The following is a 21,378-nucleotide window of genomic DNA, read 5'->3' as shown; positions in this document are numbered from 1 at the left end:
GCATATTTGTGTTGGTTTGTAGATGGAGGGCATATCACACAGCCTGTTCATGTTGGCATCAGATGTCATTTGTTTTGGCCAATTGATGAATTGATGAAGTTTTTCCAAACCTGTGTGAGTTTATTTCTTCTGTTGAACACAAAGAAGATATTTTAAAGAATGTAAACAGTTGATGGTAGCCATTGACACTTCCACAGTAGGGAAAAAAATACTATGGAAGTCAATGGCCAACTGTCTGGTTACCAACATTCTTTAAAATATCTTCGTTTGTGTTCAACAGAAGAAAGAAATTCACCCCTTTAAGCATTTTGTGTTAGCAGCTCTTGAAATACACCAATATATATATATATTATATTTTTATCCTTTAAAGGGATACTCCACTTTTTTTGGAAATAGGCTCATTTTACAACTCCCCCAGAGTTAAACAGTTGAGTTTTACCGTTTTCGAATCCATTCAGACGAATTTCTGATATTTAGAAGAATATCAGTAACCAGACAGTTTCTGGTCTCATTGACTTCCATAGTAGGAACAAATATATACTATGGAAGTCAATGAGACCAGAAACTGTCTGGTTACTGATATTCTTCTAAATATCAGAAATTCGGCTGAATGGATTCGAAAACGGTAAAACTCAACTGTTTAACTCTAGGGGAGTTGTAAAATGAGCCTATTTCCAAAAAAAGTGGAGTATCCCTTTAATGTAAATTTAAATGTAATTGTAAATAACATGCAATTAAGTGCCCGAAAACATTAAATTCAGTTTGCATTTAAGTAAATTATTTTAATGTTAAAAAACGGTAGGCTAAAGTGTACTACTATTTTTTCAAGGGATTAGTAAGTAAGCAAATAATGATATTGATATGAAGTTGTCTGTAACTTATAGAATTATTCACTGATAATCTTCCCAACTGCCAAACTTTTGGATTCGCGCTTCATTCATTGTAACGGTCATCAGCTGGAGTGCCCTCGAGTACCACCAGAGGGCACTCCATTTCAGATTGTCATTTTCCCTCACAACTTCATTTCCCATACTCACTGCTCGGACTCATCTTCTCTGATCACATTCACCTGTTTGTCATTACCTTGTTTAGCTCACCCCTTATAAGCCTGGTTTTCACATTCAATCACTGCGTAGTTTTGTATGTGTTGCACTGCAACTCTGAGCATTTCTTTGGTTCCCTGTATTTCGGTTTCTTGGACTCTCTGCCTGCCTCTGGATTACCCGTTTGCCTTGTCCCCAGCCTTGTGTGTTTGTTTGTTTGGACTGCCTACCTGGACTTTGACCTGTTGCCTGTTCATTTGTTTACGTGTCTGGATTGTTCCCTTCTGATTAAAGCTGCATTTGGATCCTCTACCCTCGTGTCTCCGAGCAGTTCGTGACATTCATGCAGGTGCAAACTGAAAATGACACATCCATGCGTTTGATACATTCCAGATTTGACGTCATTGACACCAAAAACACCATCAGATCTCGCATGTGTCGTAACCTAATATGACACGCCAGTCATTTTCTAATATGAGGAATGGAGAATGATATTGAAAAGCTACAGCATATCCAATGGATTCGGAAGACATGGAATATAGCGCAAAAAAATCATATGAATATACTGTTGAATATGATGTTTTGTCCTTTTGGAAGCTTTACAGTTGATGTCGTTGCCATGTGGATTGATAATGTTAAGTTTAGACACACAAGAGAGATTAAAATGATCATTAACCTTGAATATTCAAAACGCTATTCCCCTGAAACTGATGTTTTTGGAACATCTGTTTGTTGTCTGAGATTTTACAACATTCAGTCAGTTTTACGTACCATGTAAAGAGGATACTAGCATGGAGTGTCACCTTTGGTTCTGTGCACTGCTGGGAGTATTTTGCACATAAACATGTTTTAAAAATAATAAAGGCTTCCAAGTGAGGCCATTTAAAGGTGAGATTAACTGGGGAATTGTGGAACAGATGTACTCTGAACTGACGGTTATTCTTGCAGTTATTAAATACTCGGGCCCAACTGTCACCAGGCAAATAACTTTCATATTAGGAGAACTGTACCTTAGTGAGAAATTAAAGATGATAAGGCTCATTCCAAATGCAATGGAATATTTTCACCATGATGACTTCCTGAGTTTATAACCCCTCGAGAAAGTTATTACTGTAACTACAGAATAATTGTAGTTTTAATTTTGCTTCGGCGATGACATGCAGTTCAATTATATGCCTCCACCAAGTTCACAACATGCAAAATATGTCTATACACTAGAAACGTTACTTAGAGCTCTAAAAACATTTTAAATCTAATGTTTGCTTTACAGGGAGACTATTTTAAATGCACAGGAGAATTCTCGAGCATTAATTCTTTTGTGCTGTATCATATTAAGCAGCATATTAACAGGTATCTTGACAGGAGCTTCAGGTGCTATTTTGAGGCACATAGTACATCATATTAAATTACATATCATTTAGCAGACGCTTTTAAACCAAAACGATTTGCAGCGCATTAATTGGATTGCCCCCCCCCGGAACCCAAGTGCCTTACTCAAGGACATAATGGTGACTGAGCAGCTTTATGAAATTAGTAATACTTCAGTTCTCAGGTCTGTCTCCTATACCTGGAATTTAACCTTTCCTAGCACAGGCCCTTTACATTAACCGTTGCTTATTCCCTCATTAGTGGTTAAAACCCTATGCCTGTTGACAAGCTGTTATTGCTTTTCAAAATGACCACAAGTTCCGACATTAACACTCGCCAAGCACCAAATGCAAGTAAAAATGTGCGTTGGCGAGTAAATGACACTGTGTTACTCGCCAGTTCAGTTCAATTTTCAAATTTACGTTTATTGGTCGAAAACAATGCAAGGTTGTGAGAACACAATATGGCATAATGCAGTTATGAAATCGCAAAGGCTGCAATGTATTATATTAAAAGCAGGCAGTTCATGATCCTGTGTGTTCAGTATCTCGGAGTGGCTCGGTTTGTTGTAAATGTTGCTGCACATGAACTCTATCTAAGTGCTGTGAGTTTGGGTGGGTTATATAACATGCATTTGAACATGTGCCAATCATCTTCCCAAAATTGTAATGAGAATCATTTATAAATCTATTGTCAATAAAAGGAAAGCCTTAAGGTCTTCCTGCGGATTTTCCGCCAAAGTAAAAGCTCTATGGTTTGAAAGAGAAATTAAAGCCGGGTGCATACTGTACGATTAATAATAGCCCTTTACGACTGTTGCTTGTCAGACTGTACGAACATGATCCCTGCTGTAAGCCATGGCACAATCTCAGTTGTCTTTAAACGGACACACGCAAGAAGACTCATCTGTAGTTTTACATTATTAATCTGTGACACGTTCCGTGACAGTGAGCTGCGGAATAGAATTGGCCTTGTTAGTTGATCTATAATGCACAATGGGCGCCATGTTAGTACGCACTGCAGTTCAGAGAATTGTATCTGTCAGATTTAGGCCTAAAACACGTCAATTCATCCACTTCTCCCAAAATACATTAAAGTAAGTGGCTGGTGAAGTGTGAGAAGAACAGAGTAAATTTTATAGTTACCTACACAATGTGTATCTAAACACATCATCAATTTATAATTGAAAGGATTGTTATTGCCGCTTCCATAGACATCAGTGTGTATTTTGCAAACTACAGTATAAATGTTGTTTTGCTAGTACTTTAAATGTCTGAAACCTAAAATAAACCATATGCGGTTGAAAACACTGAATAGTTTGTGATATAATATGACAGCGCTGAGAGCGTCTGTCTCTGGCTCAGCGCTAGCCAATGCGCGAATGCAAATTTGATGATCACGCAATCTGAACGTTCTAATCACACTGGTGTGAACGATCGTACGCTTCAAAGAGTTAACTAGCGATCACATGCGGTGATGATGCTTCTTACGTCCGTTTCGGAGAACCAGAGGGCAAATATTTCAACAGACAGGTGCATAAAAGCATATAAGTGGCACTGAATCTGCGTTTTGATTCGGTCCGGTTACTTAGGTTCCGGTTCCATTTCGGTGCCCGGTATCGGTACCCAACCCTACATATATCCTATATGACAAAAAATATGACATAATTGCAATCTGACTTTTAGGTTTTGGGCTTTTAATTTTGAGTAGCAGGTGGCTTGGCAAGCTACCTTCAGAGTTGATAAAATAGTCATTAGTTTCTCTGGCACAAAAACACAGTAGGGTAAATGATTTAAATTGGCCACAACATTACAATAAATGCAACTAGAAAACATTATTTTATATTCTTAACATAGTGACAAACAGCGGCAATTAACTAAATCTAAAAACGGGTTAAAAAAAAAGTGTGAATTATTTATTTGCAAAACAACTACCTAAATTGAATCAGACTTCTCACCGTGACATATGAGATTTATTATTGTCTCAGATTACTCTGCTATAAAACTGTACGCACATAAAAATATGATGATCTGCATTTTATAAAACTGATTTAAATTTTCAGGATACACCCGCATTTTGAGAGTAAGTTAGGTTAGAATGTAAATTGTTACCATGTTTTTCTCGACTACTGGGAGAACAGAAAAGGCTTGACTTTGATTATTCCTGCATGGAAGCAGTCGTGAAATGACCTATATGCAGAAACAGAAGATTCAAGGGTCAAGAGTTCGTTAATACTATTGTCAATCCCAGAAAGCAGATTGTGTGTACATAGCCTCCTCCTCATTGTATACGTCTGTGCCGTCCTCTCTGGCACTGTCCCATATAGCCGTATTAGCTCCACCCTGTTTATCTGCGTCCCGATTAACCACTTTAGAACCACTGAATTGGCTCTGCATCTCCAATCGATATTAGTGTATTTGAGAAGACGCTGTGCTGCTTTGGCATTCGTGGCACGTGAACCGGCTTCTGTGCTGCCTCTGCAATCATCTCTGGGTGGTTGTGGAAGACAGCGGCTGGGCCGAGCACTGCTTATTAAACAGGATGAATGACTAAACAGCTCGCCCCGTCCACTCATTAGTGTCTGCAGAGAGAGAAAAAGTATTATGGGCACCAGGAGCAATGGACTGGACCATTACAGTTGCCCTACTTCCTATTCGATGCCTGCCGCAGCACGCCAAGCGTGCCGATATCAGACCGCCAGCAGATTTCATTTTCACCATGGGTGCCACTCCTTCCAACAGCCTTTTTAGATGCACGTTCCACTTCATTTTGTAGCAGAACTGATTTTTCCTTTTTTAAAACGGCCATTTATTGGTCGCCCCATGCAGAAAAGCTCAGCCAGCACTAATAATGTTGGTTCAAGGGTTGTTAATTCAATTCCTAGAAACAGTAGAGTGAGTTAATTACAGTCATAGCACTAAAAGCGTGTGCTTAAGTATTCAATTTGAAGGTACAGCCTTTTTTCTCCCATCATAAGTCTGCATCTTATTTTAGGTGCCGCCAAGGGATGTGATAATTTCAGAAGCGGCTGGAAATCAGTCAAAATTCGGCATGACGGACAGATTCGCTGCCAAAAAGAGAGGAGAGTACAGGTGTTTGTCAATTATTAAAATTGCCCAAGATTTAATTCCGCCGGCTTACATTTTAATTAAATTTCTATCTCCCTTAATAGATTGCATTCCATTCTATTAAATGCCTAGCAGGTGTCGCAGACAGACTCTGATATCTCGTCCTTAGAAAAACATCAAGCAAGTGTCAAATCTGTTTTGAAAAAAGCAGCAAGGAAATTGTCAGCAGCTGGACAGGCAAAATCAACTCGTGTGACCAGCAGACTGTAAACAACCTTCCAGAACAAGAATAATTTGGGTGTTTTAGCATAGATAACAGAATGCGAAACCACATTGCGAATACTCAACGCAATGAGCAAAAGGTCAGCTAGAAAATAAAAGTAATTTCAGGGAAAGTGCTTTCATGCTTTCAGTCTTTATGTCATGTTAGTAATGCCCACTGTGTGTAAGTGCAATCTTGAAGAATTCATTTTTATATGGAAGCTTGTTTCTGCCAAAAAAAAAAAAAAAAAAAAAAGGTTATTGCTACTTTCTGTCTCAAAATTCTGGCTTTTTTTGTTTTCACCCTCACAGTTGCTTATTATATCCAACAATTCTGACTTTATTTCTAGCTATTCCAAGTTTATAACTCGCAATTCTGACTTTTTTCTTGCAATCCGAGTTTTTGACTATGAACTGCGAGACATAAAGTCAGAATTGCGATATTTTGAACAGTGAATCGTTCACAAATGACTCCCTCCTTCATATTATTCTTCCAGAGCAAGAATACAGTAGTTTAGGTGATTTAGAAAAGAGAATGCTGAACTCTATTTCCAATATGTATAATTCAAATTCAAAACTTTAGAGTTGTAGTGGAGGGGGAAGATTTTTGGCGTCTTGCAGCGTCTTTTCCTCACATTATGTTGCCGTATGACTTTAGAATGGTTTTGTGGACTACTTTTAGTGTACATAAAAACATTGTTGAAAAACGGTAAAAAGCTTGTTGGCAGTGGACTTATATGTGAAATATATATACCGGTCCGGTATACTATATATTTAAAGAAAATTCTAAACAGTGAGGTGTTGAAGGACTTCGACCTAGAGCAGAATGTACCATAAAATGTACCATTCAATATCACAGGTGATTTCCGGATTTACATACATTGCTCTGCATTTATTGATATTTGACTCGTTATTCGCAAAATGTCGTCACCCGCACAGTTTATTTACTCAAGGGCCTGAACCAAGCCCTTTGAAAAGACATTGATATGGTTCACAGAATAATGGTGAGCTCTCGCTGTGTGCCGGGTCTTGAATATGTTGGATTAGCGCATCTTTAATTGATGTGTTCAGGCTCATCATCAAGCGCTTGACATTCACAAGTGATCTGTTTCATTACAAATGAAAATCTCCAGGATTCATTTGGGACTCTCTGACATTTTGATGTAATTCTGTGCCATTTAGTGTTGCTTCTTTTTCGGAACCGACATAACAAAAGATGTAATTTAACTGGAAAAATATGGAAATTTAAACTATTTATTGGATGCATATTTAAAGCTTCTGTGTGTTTTTGAAGCTGTTTGGTGAAAAAATAGCTTTTTTGCTCAGCTAAACATTGATCAGGTTGTAAAATTAGCCTGTGTTGTAAACCGTCACATAAAAGGTGAGTTGTTAGCCTCTTTCAAAGGGAACATATCCAATAATATATAATTAACTGAACTATCTATGAATAATAATTAGCTTAAGCCTAATCTGGATTTCATTTTTTTTAAAACAGTGTATGAAATGAATATGGACTTGTGGTGAACACAAATTTACAATCTAGGGGCAAGAAATGTATAGCTATGTATGTATGGGGCCCTATCTTACACCCGACGCAATGCAGCGCCAGTCGCGGCGCAAGTGTTTTTTGCTAGTTTCAGTCTGACGCAGTTATCATTTTCACGTCCTGCTCCATTTTTGCACCCATGGGTGTGCTGGTCTGAAAACGAGGTGTGTTCAGGCGTATTGTTGGCGTGTTGCTATTTTGAGGCAACAGAAATAGACTGTGCCATTGACCAACTGAAACCTGGTCTAAAGTCAATGGCGCAATATTTTTTTTGTTATTTAATGAGCGTGTTAGTAATGTGCGCCTATAGGCGGGTGCACAACACGCGTACACTCTTCTTATTAAACACACAGGGACACACAGCAGCACACAAATGCCAAATATTTAAAATAAAAGGATTACAATGTAAAAGATTATTATTGTGTACATAAAGATATGGTGGAATCCGGCTTGTCCCGTAGATGATCTGCTTGCGCACATTTACCTCGCGCACGAGCGGTTCCGTTTGCGCTCTGGAAAGACTGTAGAAAGAGAGATGGCTGAGAGACATTACAAAAGAGAAAAGGCCAGTGGAATATCACTGGAAAAAAATGGACATGATCAAGCAAGAGCTTTAGGAACTGCTTTAATATTAGAAAAGCTTTCCAGCGCTGGAGAGACCTAAGCCGGAAGGCCTGAAAACAGGCGCTGAGGTTGTGTTGTTTCTGCTCCATACGTGAGTAACACTGGTTTTGAGTGTGTGTTGCTGGCGACTAACAATGCACTCTTGCTTGTAGATAATCTTGTGTACTGTGTACATTTTTTGTTCTTCCTTGTTCATTCGTCCTCTTCACTTAATTTTTCACAAAGCTTTATTTTGCTTCGCTTCTGCTTATGATAAAGAGACACCCACTCTTGCACTGCGTGTTTGTGTATTTTGGGGGTGGAGCAATGAAGAGAGGGGTGTGTTTGTTCAACAATGATTCTCAGAAATCGCTTACTGCACCTTTAAATATGTTCATCACATAAAGCGATTGTGTTTCTTCAGAAAACTTAAACTGCTCGATTCATATGGATTACTTCTTCTCTTTATTAACTTTTTGAGGTGTCAATTTTCATTTCATGAATGAAAGTCTTATGAGTTAGGAACGATGAGAAAATAACAGAATTTTTTGGGTGAACTGTACTTTTAAGATTGTAGATAGGCTCAATTTTGATTTTATGTTGACTCTTTAAGATAATAGGCATTTAACATTCAGTTCCCTCGCTACAGTTCATTGGGTACATAACATGATTGAATTTTAAACTTGAATTTTGCTTATTTTTAACTACCACCTGCAGATCTACGAAAATGATGTCAAACTTACCAAATCTAAGCTGACCTGGAAGAAGCAATTTTTTACACATTACACAGGAAGTAAATTGTGCTGGATAATTAGCCCTACTACATCTTCAGGGCTGATAATTCCCAGCCAAAAGTCTTCATAAATTACCTGCTGCACAACTGTTTACCTTCCCCTCATTTCACAGAGCTCAGCTGGCTGTGTATTATTAGGATCCTCTTCCAATTTCCGATCCTATTGCAGAGAATTTTTTTACCTAAGCAAACTCTTTGAGCTATGTTTTCAGAATGAGTGCAAAAAAATGCTATTTTTCAACATTATCACCCTGTAAAAAAAAAATATTCCAGGGCTCATATTAATGTTTCCTCTTTTTTTTTTGTCCTCAGCCTGTCTCAGAAGAATTCCAAAACGGAGAAGGTTTCGGCTACATCGTGGCGTTCCGGGCCAACGGCACGCGTGGATGGAAAGAGAAAATGGTGACCTCAGCAGACTCCACCACCTATAAATACAGAGACGAGACCTTCCCCCCTCTCACCCCGTTTGAGGTGCGCGTGGGGGTGTATAACAACAAAGGAGACGGGCCCTTCAGCGGGGTGGTTACTGTGTTCTCTGCAGAAGGAGGTGAGGGTCAGATGTGCGCAGGGCTCCGATTGATGGGATTTATTGCTGTCTTATATAACTTCAGTAATGTGCGGCTCAACAGTACAGACCGAGTTTCTTGAACTTTGAAGTACATCACACGACGGCTAATCCAGGGCTGTGGACGGATGTACAGTTCAATATTGCGTCCAAATTTTGAGGCACAGGCTACCACCGTATAGCAGTGAAGCAAAATCCAAAATACAGTACACACAATAAGAGCAGAATTTATACCCTTGTGAAAAAGTATACTTTATTATACTTTTTAAAATAAGTATTGAAGAATAAATTTTAAAAGAATATACTTACGTGCAAACTGAATGTAATGTTTTTGGACACTTGTTTGCATGTTACTTACTATTAAAATGGAATTGCATTATAGTTTAAATATATATATACTAAATGCAATTGGTTTACAGTGCTTTTCTGACCCACTCAAGCAGGACTTAAGTACATCTTTATATACAATTTCATAATTATTGATGTTGTCTTTGAAATATTGAATATATTTGAAACTGCACATTTTTTAATGGAGTTGCAATTTACTACATTTAAAATATATTAACTTTATAATGTAAATGTAATATCAAATAACATACTTGAAAGCTGTTAAAATGATAATCAAGCATGACAAAAGATTAAAGCAATGATTTAAAATGTACTTTAAAGCAAAACCTTTCATTTAACATTGTTACAAAGAGCACTTTTACACTAAAAGTGTACTTAACTGTGTTAAAAAACATTAATTAAAGTGCCTTTTATTTAATTAATATTATATTATCTGCAAGTATGTTTTTTGGTAACACTTTACAATAAGGTTCATATGAACTAAGAATGAACTGCACTTCTACAGCATTTATTAATGTGTTAATTTCACATTTAATAATGTTAATTTCAACATTTACCAATACATTATTAAAATCAAAAGTTGTATTTGTTAACATTAGTTAATGCACTATGAAATAACATGAACAAATAATAACTAACATTAACAAAGATTAACAAATACAGTAACAAATGTATTGCTAATGGTTAGTTCATGTTAGTTAGTTAGTACATTAACTAATGTTAACAAACGAAACCGTATTGTAAAGTGTTACAGTTTTTATATACTTTTAAGATTTGAAGTGATTTTGTGTTCACGCTGCACTTTTTCATAAAATGAAAGTACATTAAATGGTGACCAGCTTTCAAGCTCCAACAAAGATCATAAAATAAGACTTGCGTTCTTTACAGGTTTTTTTTTTTTTAAGCTGGTCAACCATTTCAACTGGAGTTGAACTTGAGAACCAAATGAGTCAAGACGGGATCAACTGATTCATTGAAGAGATCTGATTCAAAATAACAATTCAAACTGGTCAAGAAGTGCTAGAGGGGATATCACTTCAGAACCCTGACAGTTTAAGCCTAGTCTCAGACTAAAATGCATGTTTGAGCTCTTTCAACTGAATGCAACTTGCACTGGCATATCTTAAAATATGTCAGTGCCATTGTTTTATCTCAAGATGCAAGGAATGTTTAAACACACATAAACATTTCTAAGGAATGTTTATATAAGCTACTTAAATGTCCTATTTAAACTAAGGCCTGATCCTGGCTTAATCTAAGATCTGTCTGTGAAACCAGGGCCCGTATCCCTAAAGAATTTTTGTGCAAAAAGTGGCTCCTAGCGGCCAAATTCTAAGAAAATTCTCAGAGTCATGACGTTTTCTTAGAATTTCCCCTAAAAGTGACACGAAAATCCCAGTTAATATAAAAGCTATTCCTCAAGATTCCTAGCGCTTAAAAGGGCTCCTAAGGCGAGATCTGCTAAGAGCAGGGAAGAGGACTTTTAGTGGCTTAGGAGTTCCCCTAAGCAGCTGCACAAAATGGCCAACAGAGGAGGCAGGAGAGATGTCCTGCAAACACTGGATGACAGGGAATTATTGAGACTCTACAGATTGGATCGTGCAGGAATCATGTTTGTTATTTTATTTTTTAACAAGCCTTCATAAATAGACCAGCCAGCAATCACAGACATTGATAAAAGCTGAGCCGTGTTACCCTCGTTAAGACCACACTGAGTTGTAACGTTGCAATTTCTACTTCATTAAGGACAGCCCCTTGAGATAGGCCATCTTGTTTTCAATGGGGTCCATATGGGAGTGAAAGTACAAAATATGCCAGCTAGGATATTAATATGAGCAAATAAGACACGAATCATTATTTGAACAGGGTGTAATGAGCTTAAGTTTTCACATATTTTAGATTCTAATGTTAGGCTATAACCCCTACAGCTTACTATTCATTTTCCAGATATTTTCTTGAATGTGAAATATTATTTACAATTACAGTCTGCATAAGATTAGAGTGTATAATTATGTTTATTGATTTGAGGGTACATCCTTTGCTCATTATCACCAAAAGTTCATTTTCATCAAACTTGTAGGATCAACCAATCACGGCTTTTGAAATGATGACTCATACCTAGCAACGGGGTCAACCACACCTCCTCACTAAGATAGGATTTTCCATCCATTCCTTGCTCAGAGTTCACTGAAAATGTTCTGGAATCACTTCTAAGCTAAAACTCCTGGCAAGGAATTTTTAGGTTAAGTTAGGAGCTCTCTGAGAGGATTCTCAGAATCTTTAGGGATACGGGCCCTGGTCTCTGTTCAATGTTTCTTTGTTTGTCTTGTGCCTGAGCACATGGCTTTGTCTTTCTTTGTGTTGGCCATTTGCTCCTCTTGTACCGCCTCCTTGTTTCCCATTACCACACCCCCTTGTTTAGTTATTGTCTGGTCCTTGTTTGACTAATTGTGTTCACCTGATCCTCGTGTGCTCTGATCCCTTTATATTATGCTCCTTTCCTTGTTGTGTGTGTATGTAGTGTGTGAGATGTTGCTTGTCTACTGATCTTTTTAGACAGTGTTCCCTGCCAGTTCTAGGTTTTGCATTTTATTCTTTTGAGTTTTCAGTAGTCTAGGTCCAGTCTTTTGCTCTAGTTTTCTCAAGCCTTATTTTTGGTTTCTATTTTGATGTGTTTTTTTTCTCTGTTTGTAGTTCCAGTTATTTATTCCTAGTATTTTCCGGTAACACTTTATTTTACAGTGTCCTTAATACATTTAATTTAATTTGTTGTACGTTACATGTACTTACCATAGTAATAACAGTAACTAACCCTCAACCAAATCATAATCCTACCCTAACCCTATAGTAAGTACATGTGGTTGCTTAATATTACTCAGTACCTAAATATATAATTACACTGTAATTGTTAATTATGTAACAATGACACTTCTTTTCTTTTCACTAGTTGCTGTGCTGAGTCAGTTTATTTCTGTTTTGCTCAAAGTTTCCAGCCTCTTTCTCAAACTACTGCCTGATTTCCAGTGTTGTCATTATCTGGTGCTACTCCATCTCTTCGGTTCTCCTGCCTAGCTTTAACCGGGTCGGATCTCATCAGTCTCCCCTTGTCCTATGGATCATCCTCACACCTAACCATCCCTATTGTGCCTTTTCAATAAAATCCAATCCCTTGGTCATTCTGCATCTGGGTCCTCATTTTCCATAAGACTGCTGTGACAAAGCCTGACATAAATCTTGTCTGTGGAACTGGGGGGATTTTTATGATGCTTTTGCAGCCTTTTTGAAGTTGGACTTGACATTGAGCAAATAATGTGAGAATTTGGAACTATCCCTTTAATTTACTTAATTTCAGTTGTGGTTTTATGTCCTAAAATTAACTTTTGAGAATGTTTTTGACCTTTAAAAAAACATTCACTGCCCAAACTGAAATTATCAAGAGGACCAAACAGTTTCATGTGATCACACTTTGTCAGGCTGATTTTATGGTAACCATGCAAGCGCTGTTTCCCGTGACTGCTGCTAATATGATGGATGTTCTGTGTCTCTGTCACCTCTCAGTCTCACAGCAGGATTCTCCCTCACGATTACAGGGCTTCACAACTTACCATTTACATCCGCTTAAACTCTTTGCTCTGACTGTTCTGAACACATAAGAGATACTGATGAAATGTGGCTTTGTGAAGCAGATAGCGTATAGAGTGATTCATTATGTGTTATTTGCTGAGGAATCTGAAGTGTACTGGTTTTAAATGCAGAACCCAGGGAGCCTCCTTCAGAAGTGCAGGCGTTCGCCATCTCATCCTCCGAAATTAAAGTGACGTGGAAGCCGCCCATTCCTGGTCCTGGAAGACCCCAAGGCTACGAGGTTAGAGAGAGAGAGAAAAAGAGAGATGAATGAATAAATGGTTTTGGTTTTCTATTTTAATATTTTTTAAATCTATTAAATAATAATGTTTTTTATATACACATATATATATATATATATATATTTCAGCATCATTACTCCAGTCTTTAGTGTCACAAGATCGTTCAGAAATCATTCCAATATTCTGATTTGGACCTCAAGAAACATTTCTTATTATTTTCAATGTTGAAAACAGTTTTAGGATTCTTTGATGAATAGAAAGTTCAAAAGAACAGCATTTATTTGAAATGGAAATCATTTACTGTATCTTTTGAGCATACTTGCTTACTAAAAGTATTAATTTATTTCAGAAATAAATCTTACTGACCCCAAATGGCTGTGTAGAACAATCTAATTAAATACAGACCTTGTTGCTCATTACAGTAAATGTGTGTGCCATGTGTTTTTATGGTCATTAAAGTATCATGTTGTTAGCTTAGCACTTATGCTAACAGTAAAAATCAAAAGTCGAGTCTCCTGAAAAGCAGTATTTGTCTGGAAATCGCAGTCAATGCAAAACATACACATATGAGTTTCCATGATGGTTAGGATGCTGTCTTAGAAGGCAGATGCATATATTTGCTGTCGGGCAGAAACCTTGTATGTCCAAAACCACTACTTTTCAGGAAATGGGGGGAAAAAACACTGTATTTTTTAAGCAATTAACACCGTGTTGTCACAGTTGATATTGTGGCTTTATATATGTTCATTGGTCGGACACTTGCATGTCATATAATGAACATTTTACCAGAAAACAAGTTTAGCTGACGTTATAAGGTTTTTGACCAGCAAATTTCGGACATACAGGTTTTGTCCATCACTAGAACGGCCACATCTGAGGCAGTAAGTGCATCTTATTACATTTTCATCAACTTGCACGTTATAAAGTTATTGTAAACTATATGTGAGTTCTCAGTTTTTTGTTGAGACAAGCGCTACACGTGGCTATTTAAGACAGTATTGGCTATGTCTAGATGACAAAGAAAATGTTGTACTTATTCAAAGAACCATTTCTTTATTTACCCTTGCATTGCAAACATGCAGAGACTGTCCAACATGTGTATGGCACTTCATTCACAATAGAGGCGGGGTGGAGTTATGACTGACAGTTTGAAGATCCAATGGAGTTACAAGGTTTAGTCACAAGCTCCTTTTTAATACATTTAATTTGTTAAATATGCCCAGCAAGCTTTTTTTGTGTTTAAAAGATAGCCGTCCAAACACAGCCCAGACGTCTAGGCTAAAACAAGGCAAAATTTGGGATGTCAGTGAAAATTGAATAGACGTTTAAACCAAAGCCCAAGAATAGACTAGTCATCAATTAGATAACAAAGAAATGAAATCAGTGAAGAAATGAAACCAAACACCTTGTAATCACTGTTTTATTTAGCTTGCGAGATGCATGATATTCCATCCCGTAAGCAATGTTGTCAAAAACAACATGTAACCAATGTTCAATGTTATTTCGGCTAGAAGTGGGTTACTCATAGCTGGACTATATCAGGTCTATAGTTAACCTAGACCGTGAAATGGAGGCACATACACAGACAGATGTGCAGTAAAAGGTGACCAATAGTAATGATTTATGAAAAATCACGAAATATGGAGATACAAAGGTTTCTGCCCCGACAGCAACGGTTTTTACACAGTAGACAAAAAGGCAGCTCACTAGGTTTTGGAACAGAGCCACATACATGATCATTCACCCTTAACTTTTCTTCATCAGTGTCTTCTCAACAGACAACAGTTGTGCCTTCTGAATGAAGGAAACGATTCTATGCAGTGAAATGACACATTTGAGAAAGATTATCGTATTTTATCGCCGGGAGATAGCACATGCTTGCCTATTATGCTATTCATGCAAAATGTATGACAGTTATTTAAATCAAATGACACAATATTACATAAAATTGGCGACTCTCATTCTCTCATTTATTGAGGCAACTCAGTCTCATTTTCTTTATCACTTCAAAAAATCTTGAATGAATGAATGGCAAATTGCCTTTTTGGGAACAGGTGAGCTTCTGGAAAGACATTGAGCAGGAGGAGACGGGGAAGAAAAAGAGGACAGCGGGGAATGAGACGACCATGCTACTGTCGGGGCTGGAGGGAAACACACAGTATCTGGTCTCTGTGAAGGGATTCAACAGCGTTGGCCAAGGACCAGCCAGCTCAGCCATCAAGATCAGCACTAAGAAAAATGGTGAGTTCTTTCCAAGCAATACCTATGTGAGCATAATAAACTTTACAATTAATAAAATGCTCAATGACAAATAAATTAAAATGCAAGCTCTTAGGAATGTACACTTTGTATTCCTGCCAGCTGCATTATCTGTGAAGTAACTCTGAAGTAACTGAAGTATTTTTTTATACAATTTTAAATATATATTTTTTATTTATTTATTTACAAATATCATGAATAATTCATAAATAGCATTTAGTATGTAAAGAATTGCACAACAACATTACATTTTACAGAACTAACCTATAAAATATAATGTGAAATTTTGTGATATTTTAAGAGTTACCTTATTTTAAGTGTGCCTTACTAAACCTAGGCACACAGTAATGAGGGTCTGAAAGGATTCTCTCTATCAGATCATATTATCTTTATGATTTATGTCCAAAAATAAAGATTATTCAATACATATCGATACTGAAATATCTGAAATGCTTCCAATACTCATTTTCCGCAGATACACGATACCAGCTGCGCTTTCTCGCTCTCTCATCTCTCTGACAGCGAGTTATGAAGTTGGCACACAAACTCTCCTCCCCTCACTCATTCATTTAATTTGCTCCAGATAAATATGGTTGGTTACAGAACTTGAATTTCGACATGATTGCGCATATTGCGTGGAATTTTACTCATTCTCACAGATTTTGTGCTCATACCCAAAGTGCGCGCACATAAAGCTGCCTCTCAGTACTAAATTGAAGTTTTTTTCCCCTGCTTATTGCACTTAAACAGGCAAATAAAAACAAAATAATGTCAAAATGCTGTTCTTGGTGAGTATTCGCGTAAACATAGTATGTTCTGTTTGAAATTAAGAAAATGTATGTGTAACAGTATAATGGATCCGTGTGTCAGGTCTTAAAGTGACAGCAGCCTAATATACCTGCAGCCAAATTGTGAGATAATCCAAAAAAACTTCTATATGGCTGTTTTCCCCATGGTATAGATGTCAAAATTGTGGCCAGTGAAAATGCGGAGTGGCTAGTAACTTTGGAAAACCACTAGCCACAATGGCTGGTGAGCAAAAATGTTAATGTCAAGCCATGGCCATGTATATATATAGAGAGAGAGTCCTGCGGTGATGACATTTTTGTAGGCCAACCCGGAAGTTAGAATCACACTGGTTACCTTGACACAAATTCAAGGGATATTTCCCATTGACTTTTGGATTACTGTAGACATTTAGCTCTGTAACCAACAAAAGTTTATGATTCTCACACATTTTGTCCATCATGATAATATTTACAAATGAACACAAATTTTGAACTTTTATTGACTTTTATATATTTTGAAGCCTAAATTCAATCGCCAGAAGTAAGAAGCTAAATTGAGGCTATTAACAAACAATTTATTTAAAACATTAGAAACGTTGGAATAGTTTGCAAGAGCATAATTATAAACACATAGAGGCTGTAAAAGCAGACTACTGAGTTGACCAATGTCCTCTTTAGTCCTATTTAGCCACTTTATAGCCATTGCCTTTTTCAAGAGAAGTAAATGCTTTTATTAAATCATAAGGTGGTATTACTGATGTATTTTATGTTGTAAAATAAAACAAAAATATCTAGAGCTTTTGTTAACCACAGACCTTATTTCAGGCATCTAACCAAAAACCTAATGAATTCAGGATGATGGAACGGGAAGTGCTAAAAACGTTTCTGGGTTTTGAAACTTGCCGAATTGCGATGGGTTCGCACACTTTATCATCATATTGCTGTTTAGAAGGATGTATGAATAGAAATGGACCCTGAGAGGAGGATTATCATTTGTATAATTCCAATTAATATGTGATCATTGCTCATTTCAGACCTTCATTTTTTAAATGAGCTTTTTATCTTACTCTTTTGTTATCTCTCTCTTTTTTCAGCCCCAAGTCTACCCCCAGGCAACTTGATGTGGATTCAAGAGGGGAACAATGTTTCTCTATCCTGGGATCCAGTGAAAGCAAGGGACAATGAGTCAGAAGTCATTGGGTACAAGGTTGGTATCGCACAAATACTGTGAATCTAAAGTGAAACTCAATGCCACTGCACGTATCTGAAGGTTGTTTTCTTCAATGCAGGTATTATTGCGTCAGGAGGGACGGGGTCACAGCCAAGTCATGAGGACGCCAAATTCAGCCGTTGTCCTGACGCTACCCGAGGGGGGAACATACATCATCGAGGTGCGCGCAGTCAGTGAAGGAGGTGAAGGAGCCGCCAGCGCTCAGGTCAGAGTGCTCACCTCCTCAGGTAAGCAATAGCTCGGGTCACATTCCCATTGTGGTTTTTCAGATTTGAGCATGTGTACAGATGGCAGTAGGCTCAACTGCTTTCGCTTAATTCCTCTTTAATTAACTTTCCCACGCACACCTACACAGCCAAATAAGTTTTCCTCCATCTGAAAAGTAAAGAGAAGTCTGCAATGCAATGTTATACTACCAGAACTAATGGGCTAGTAGAGCAAATACTGGAAATTTGTTTTTGGTTTCTTATTCACACACACACACACACACACACACACACACAAACCTCTTTAAAGCTGCTCAAACTCTGTTCAAACATTGTTTTTAGATAATTTCAGTCTTAAGCGCCTTTCACACTGACACAGATTAAAGGTCACTTCGAGGTCACTGAGTCTGTTGCTTTCTTTTTTAATTTCTGTTTTCATTTGTATATATCGGCACTATAAAGTGTTGGAATTTTTGCATGCCCTGGGTGGGGTTGTACCAGCTGTTCATAAGTTCTTTCTTAAATTGGAACGTAAAGTCCACACCTAGAGGCTTAGTAACTACTAGCTAGTTTGTAACTAACGCTAACTTTATTCCGTTGCACCATTTGTTCATAAGGCAGAACGTAGCTGGTAGGTCGTAAACTCTCCATAAAGTAATGTGTAGTCGCATAATATGACGTTTAGCCTCTGATCCAAAAGCAGCCTTCAAATATGTGAGCAGAAGTTGTTTAAATGCTGGGAATTTCAAACTTCTTTTGCCTCACTTAACTAACAGTAAAAATACGTTTCCATTAAATACGACCCTTAATCATGAATCGCGTTTTATATGTAAATAACATTAAGAAACTATTTGAAATGAAATTAATAAGGATGAATAAGTAATGATACAAAAAAAATAACATTTACTGATTACGACAGATTTTATTTGACATGCACAACACGGACCGATGGGACAGATGCACACAGAGGCGCGCTGTAGGACGGTTTGTGTTGATGCGCCGCTAACAAATCTATTCACATAATGTTCTCTCTCTTAAAATGTAAGTGAGTGTAAATATCATCATTATCATATGTCTAAAGAATTGAAGTCTGTCAGGTAAAAGAAGAGCTTATTGATGCAGTTCAATCAGTCTGCTATTTTATTCCAACTGTTACTCCTGATCGGAGTCTTCTGTAAATATTTCGTTTAAACATAGAGTTTAAACTAAGTTTAATGGTGCAACGCAAAAATATTTAGTAGTGCGCAAGTTGTATCTTAGTGCCCATTTACAGTACATCAAAACTAGGCTAAGTTGTAACTTACGCACAGCTAGTGCAAATTTTACTCTTAGTGTAAGCTGGTTTTCTTTTTACTTCAACTTTTCAGTTGGTCAAACAAGGACCAACCCAAACATTGGGTTAAAAATGTCAATTAAAAAATGATCCCAGTGGCTGGGTTTGTCCATATTTGACCCAAAGCATTTTTTAGAGTGTAGTTATCTGTAGTATATACATATCTAATTTCCCTCTTTTTTTATTTCACTTCCAGGAGTGCGTGCAAAGAGCGGGCAGCTCTCTGGGCGTAATCTTTCTCCAGGCTTGGCATGGACTGCTCTTTTCCTGTCATTAATGGTGCCTTCTTTTCCCTTGTGAGGCTACTAAGTCATGTACTGTTCCTTTAAACCTTCCCTCCGCCTTCCACCGAACGACCACTCCCAACCACCCCTGTGTGAAGAGGATGGGCTCTCCCTCCTCCACACAGACTGCCTGCTTTGGCCTGTACCATCATCAGGATCTAAGGGCCAGCCAAAGGGAAGTGCTTCTTTTCCAAGGATCAAGAAATGACACCAATTCCAACTCTATATTTTTTGGTTTTGTTTTCTGGGCGTATTTGTTTCCTTTTCAGATCTTTGTTGGGGATATCATTGTAGTATTGTGCTGTACAAAGTGCGGAGACATTTTGTTTAAAATCTCCACGAAGCTGTAAGGGACTTTTTTTTGTAAGGGACTGCGCCCAGAACAGCTCTCAACAGTCACTGAGGCCGCCCACTGCTCTGTGCCACTGTGGCTTCCCTTGTTACATTACTGCATCCATTTGACCCTTTGGCTGCCTGACAAGCAAATGCAGAGTAAGCTCAGTAGAAATAAGTGCATTGTTTTCTTATTCACAAGTGGAGAGTGTGGAGACAACAAAGAAAAAAACAAAAACATTTTTATAGTGCTGAAAATCTTACTATTTCCAGACTTGCTTTTTGTACATTGTGTTACCTTTAGAGAAACAGAAAACGTGGAACAGTGGTGTGTTTCGGTCGGCTGCGTCCAAGTTTTTGACCTTCTGTTTTCATTTTTGTTACGTTTGGTGGGTTTTGAGAACTAGCAAGGTTGCTGGGCAACAGGGGGACTGACGGACGAACCAGAGATAAAGGGTTTGGACTCAACTTCTAGTGCCCAAACACTTCTGTAGACAAAGAAAAAGGCTGATCTGTAACAGTTGAAATAAATGTGATGTATATTTTTAAAAGGCCTCTGGTGTGTGTGTTTCTAGGAGAAGGTGCCGGTTGAATTGATTATGATCGATTCGCTGTATCAACAAAGTTTGTTGGGCACAGAAATTGAGTTTCGAGAGGATTATTTTGCTTAAGAATGATTCTGTCCTCCCAGGATACAATGTTAAGTGTTTAGATAAGTGACTCAAGGGGCCTCTTTACACCTGCTGTAGTAATTGGATCACAATAAGCACTTGACCACATTAAAGTAAGATCTAAATGTACCCTGGATGCGATCACTGAAACAGGGATGGATTCTGACTAGTAATATGTACTACAGATTTTCCATCATGATCTGTTTTTGGAATATTGTAACATTTGGCATTTTTAAGGTGACATTAATATCAATAGACCTTCTCTTTTGGTCACCAAGTGCTGTGTTGCGGGTTCTTGGATCTTTATTTTTATTCTGCTCTTTAAATGCTAAGAAGAGACAAGACGCCACGCTCTTTCGATCTGGTCACCCGAGTTAATGATCGATATCCCATGAATTATTCCACTGGGCGCCCAGTGGAATCTCACCCCCAAATACTCCCTTACTGTTTTCATAGAGGAACTTTAAAACGTAATGTTTTCCCCATTTTCTATTAGCATATGTTTCTATAGCAGGGAAACACAATAGACTAGATGCCAAAATGACGGGAGCAGTTTGAATGATTCATTAATGTTTTGAGAGTTCTGTAAATGAGAGAATATAGATTCTGTCTAGTGCTGTCTTGCATTTTGATTTTAAATATGATCAACTCTCTGTCCTGTAACAATGCTTTGGAATGAAAGTATTACTTGTGAAAAAGTACATTTTAGTATATATATATTTTTTTTTTTTTTTTTTTTTTTTAAAGTACTTATTACGGAAGTAGCATACTGTGCAAACTGAATTTTGAAACTCTTAGTATTTTGATGAATA

The 21,378-nt window shown here is 37.5% G+C and overlaps 1 protein-coding gene across 4 annotated transcripts in view; it reads left to right on the top strand.

Annotated features, from left to right (window-relative positions):
* Nucleotides 1–20,437, top strand: part of cntn5 (contactin 5) — a 303,188-nt gene extending 282,751 nt beyond the window's left edge. For all 4 annotated transcript variants that reach the window (XM_079874344.1, XM_079874343.1, XM_079874345.1 and 1 more), the window contains 6 exons: nt 8,995–9,229; nt 13,351–13,460; nt 15,516–15,702; nt 17,603–17,715; nt 17,798–17,966; nt 19,475–20,437. In XM_079874344.1, coding sequence (XP_079730470.1) covers nt 8,995–9,229; nt 13,351–13,460; nt 15,516–15,702; nt 17,603–17,715; nt 17,798–17,966; nt 19,475–19,578 — 918 coding nt within the window. In that variant the 3' untranslated portion in view covers nt 19,579–20,437. The remainder of the gene's footprint in view (nt 1–8,994; nt 9,230–13,350; nt 13,461–15,515; nt 15,703–17,602; nt 17,716–17,797; nt 17,967–19,474) is intronic.
* The last annotated feature ends 941 nt before the right edge of the window (nt 20,438–21,378 follow it).

The sequence above is a fragment of the Squalius cephalus genome (assembly GCF_949319135.1).
Source record: "Squalius cephalus genome assembly, chromosome: 6".
NCBI classification, from domain to species: Eukaryota; Metazoa; Chordata; class Actinopteri; order Cypriniformes; family Leuciscidae; genus Squalius; species Squalius cephalus.
Note: the sequence above shows the minus strand (reverse complement) of the source record. Positions and strands in the feature narration are given on the sequence as shown.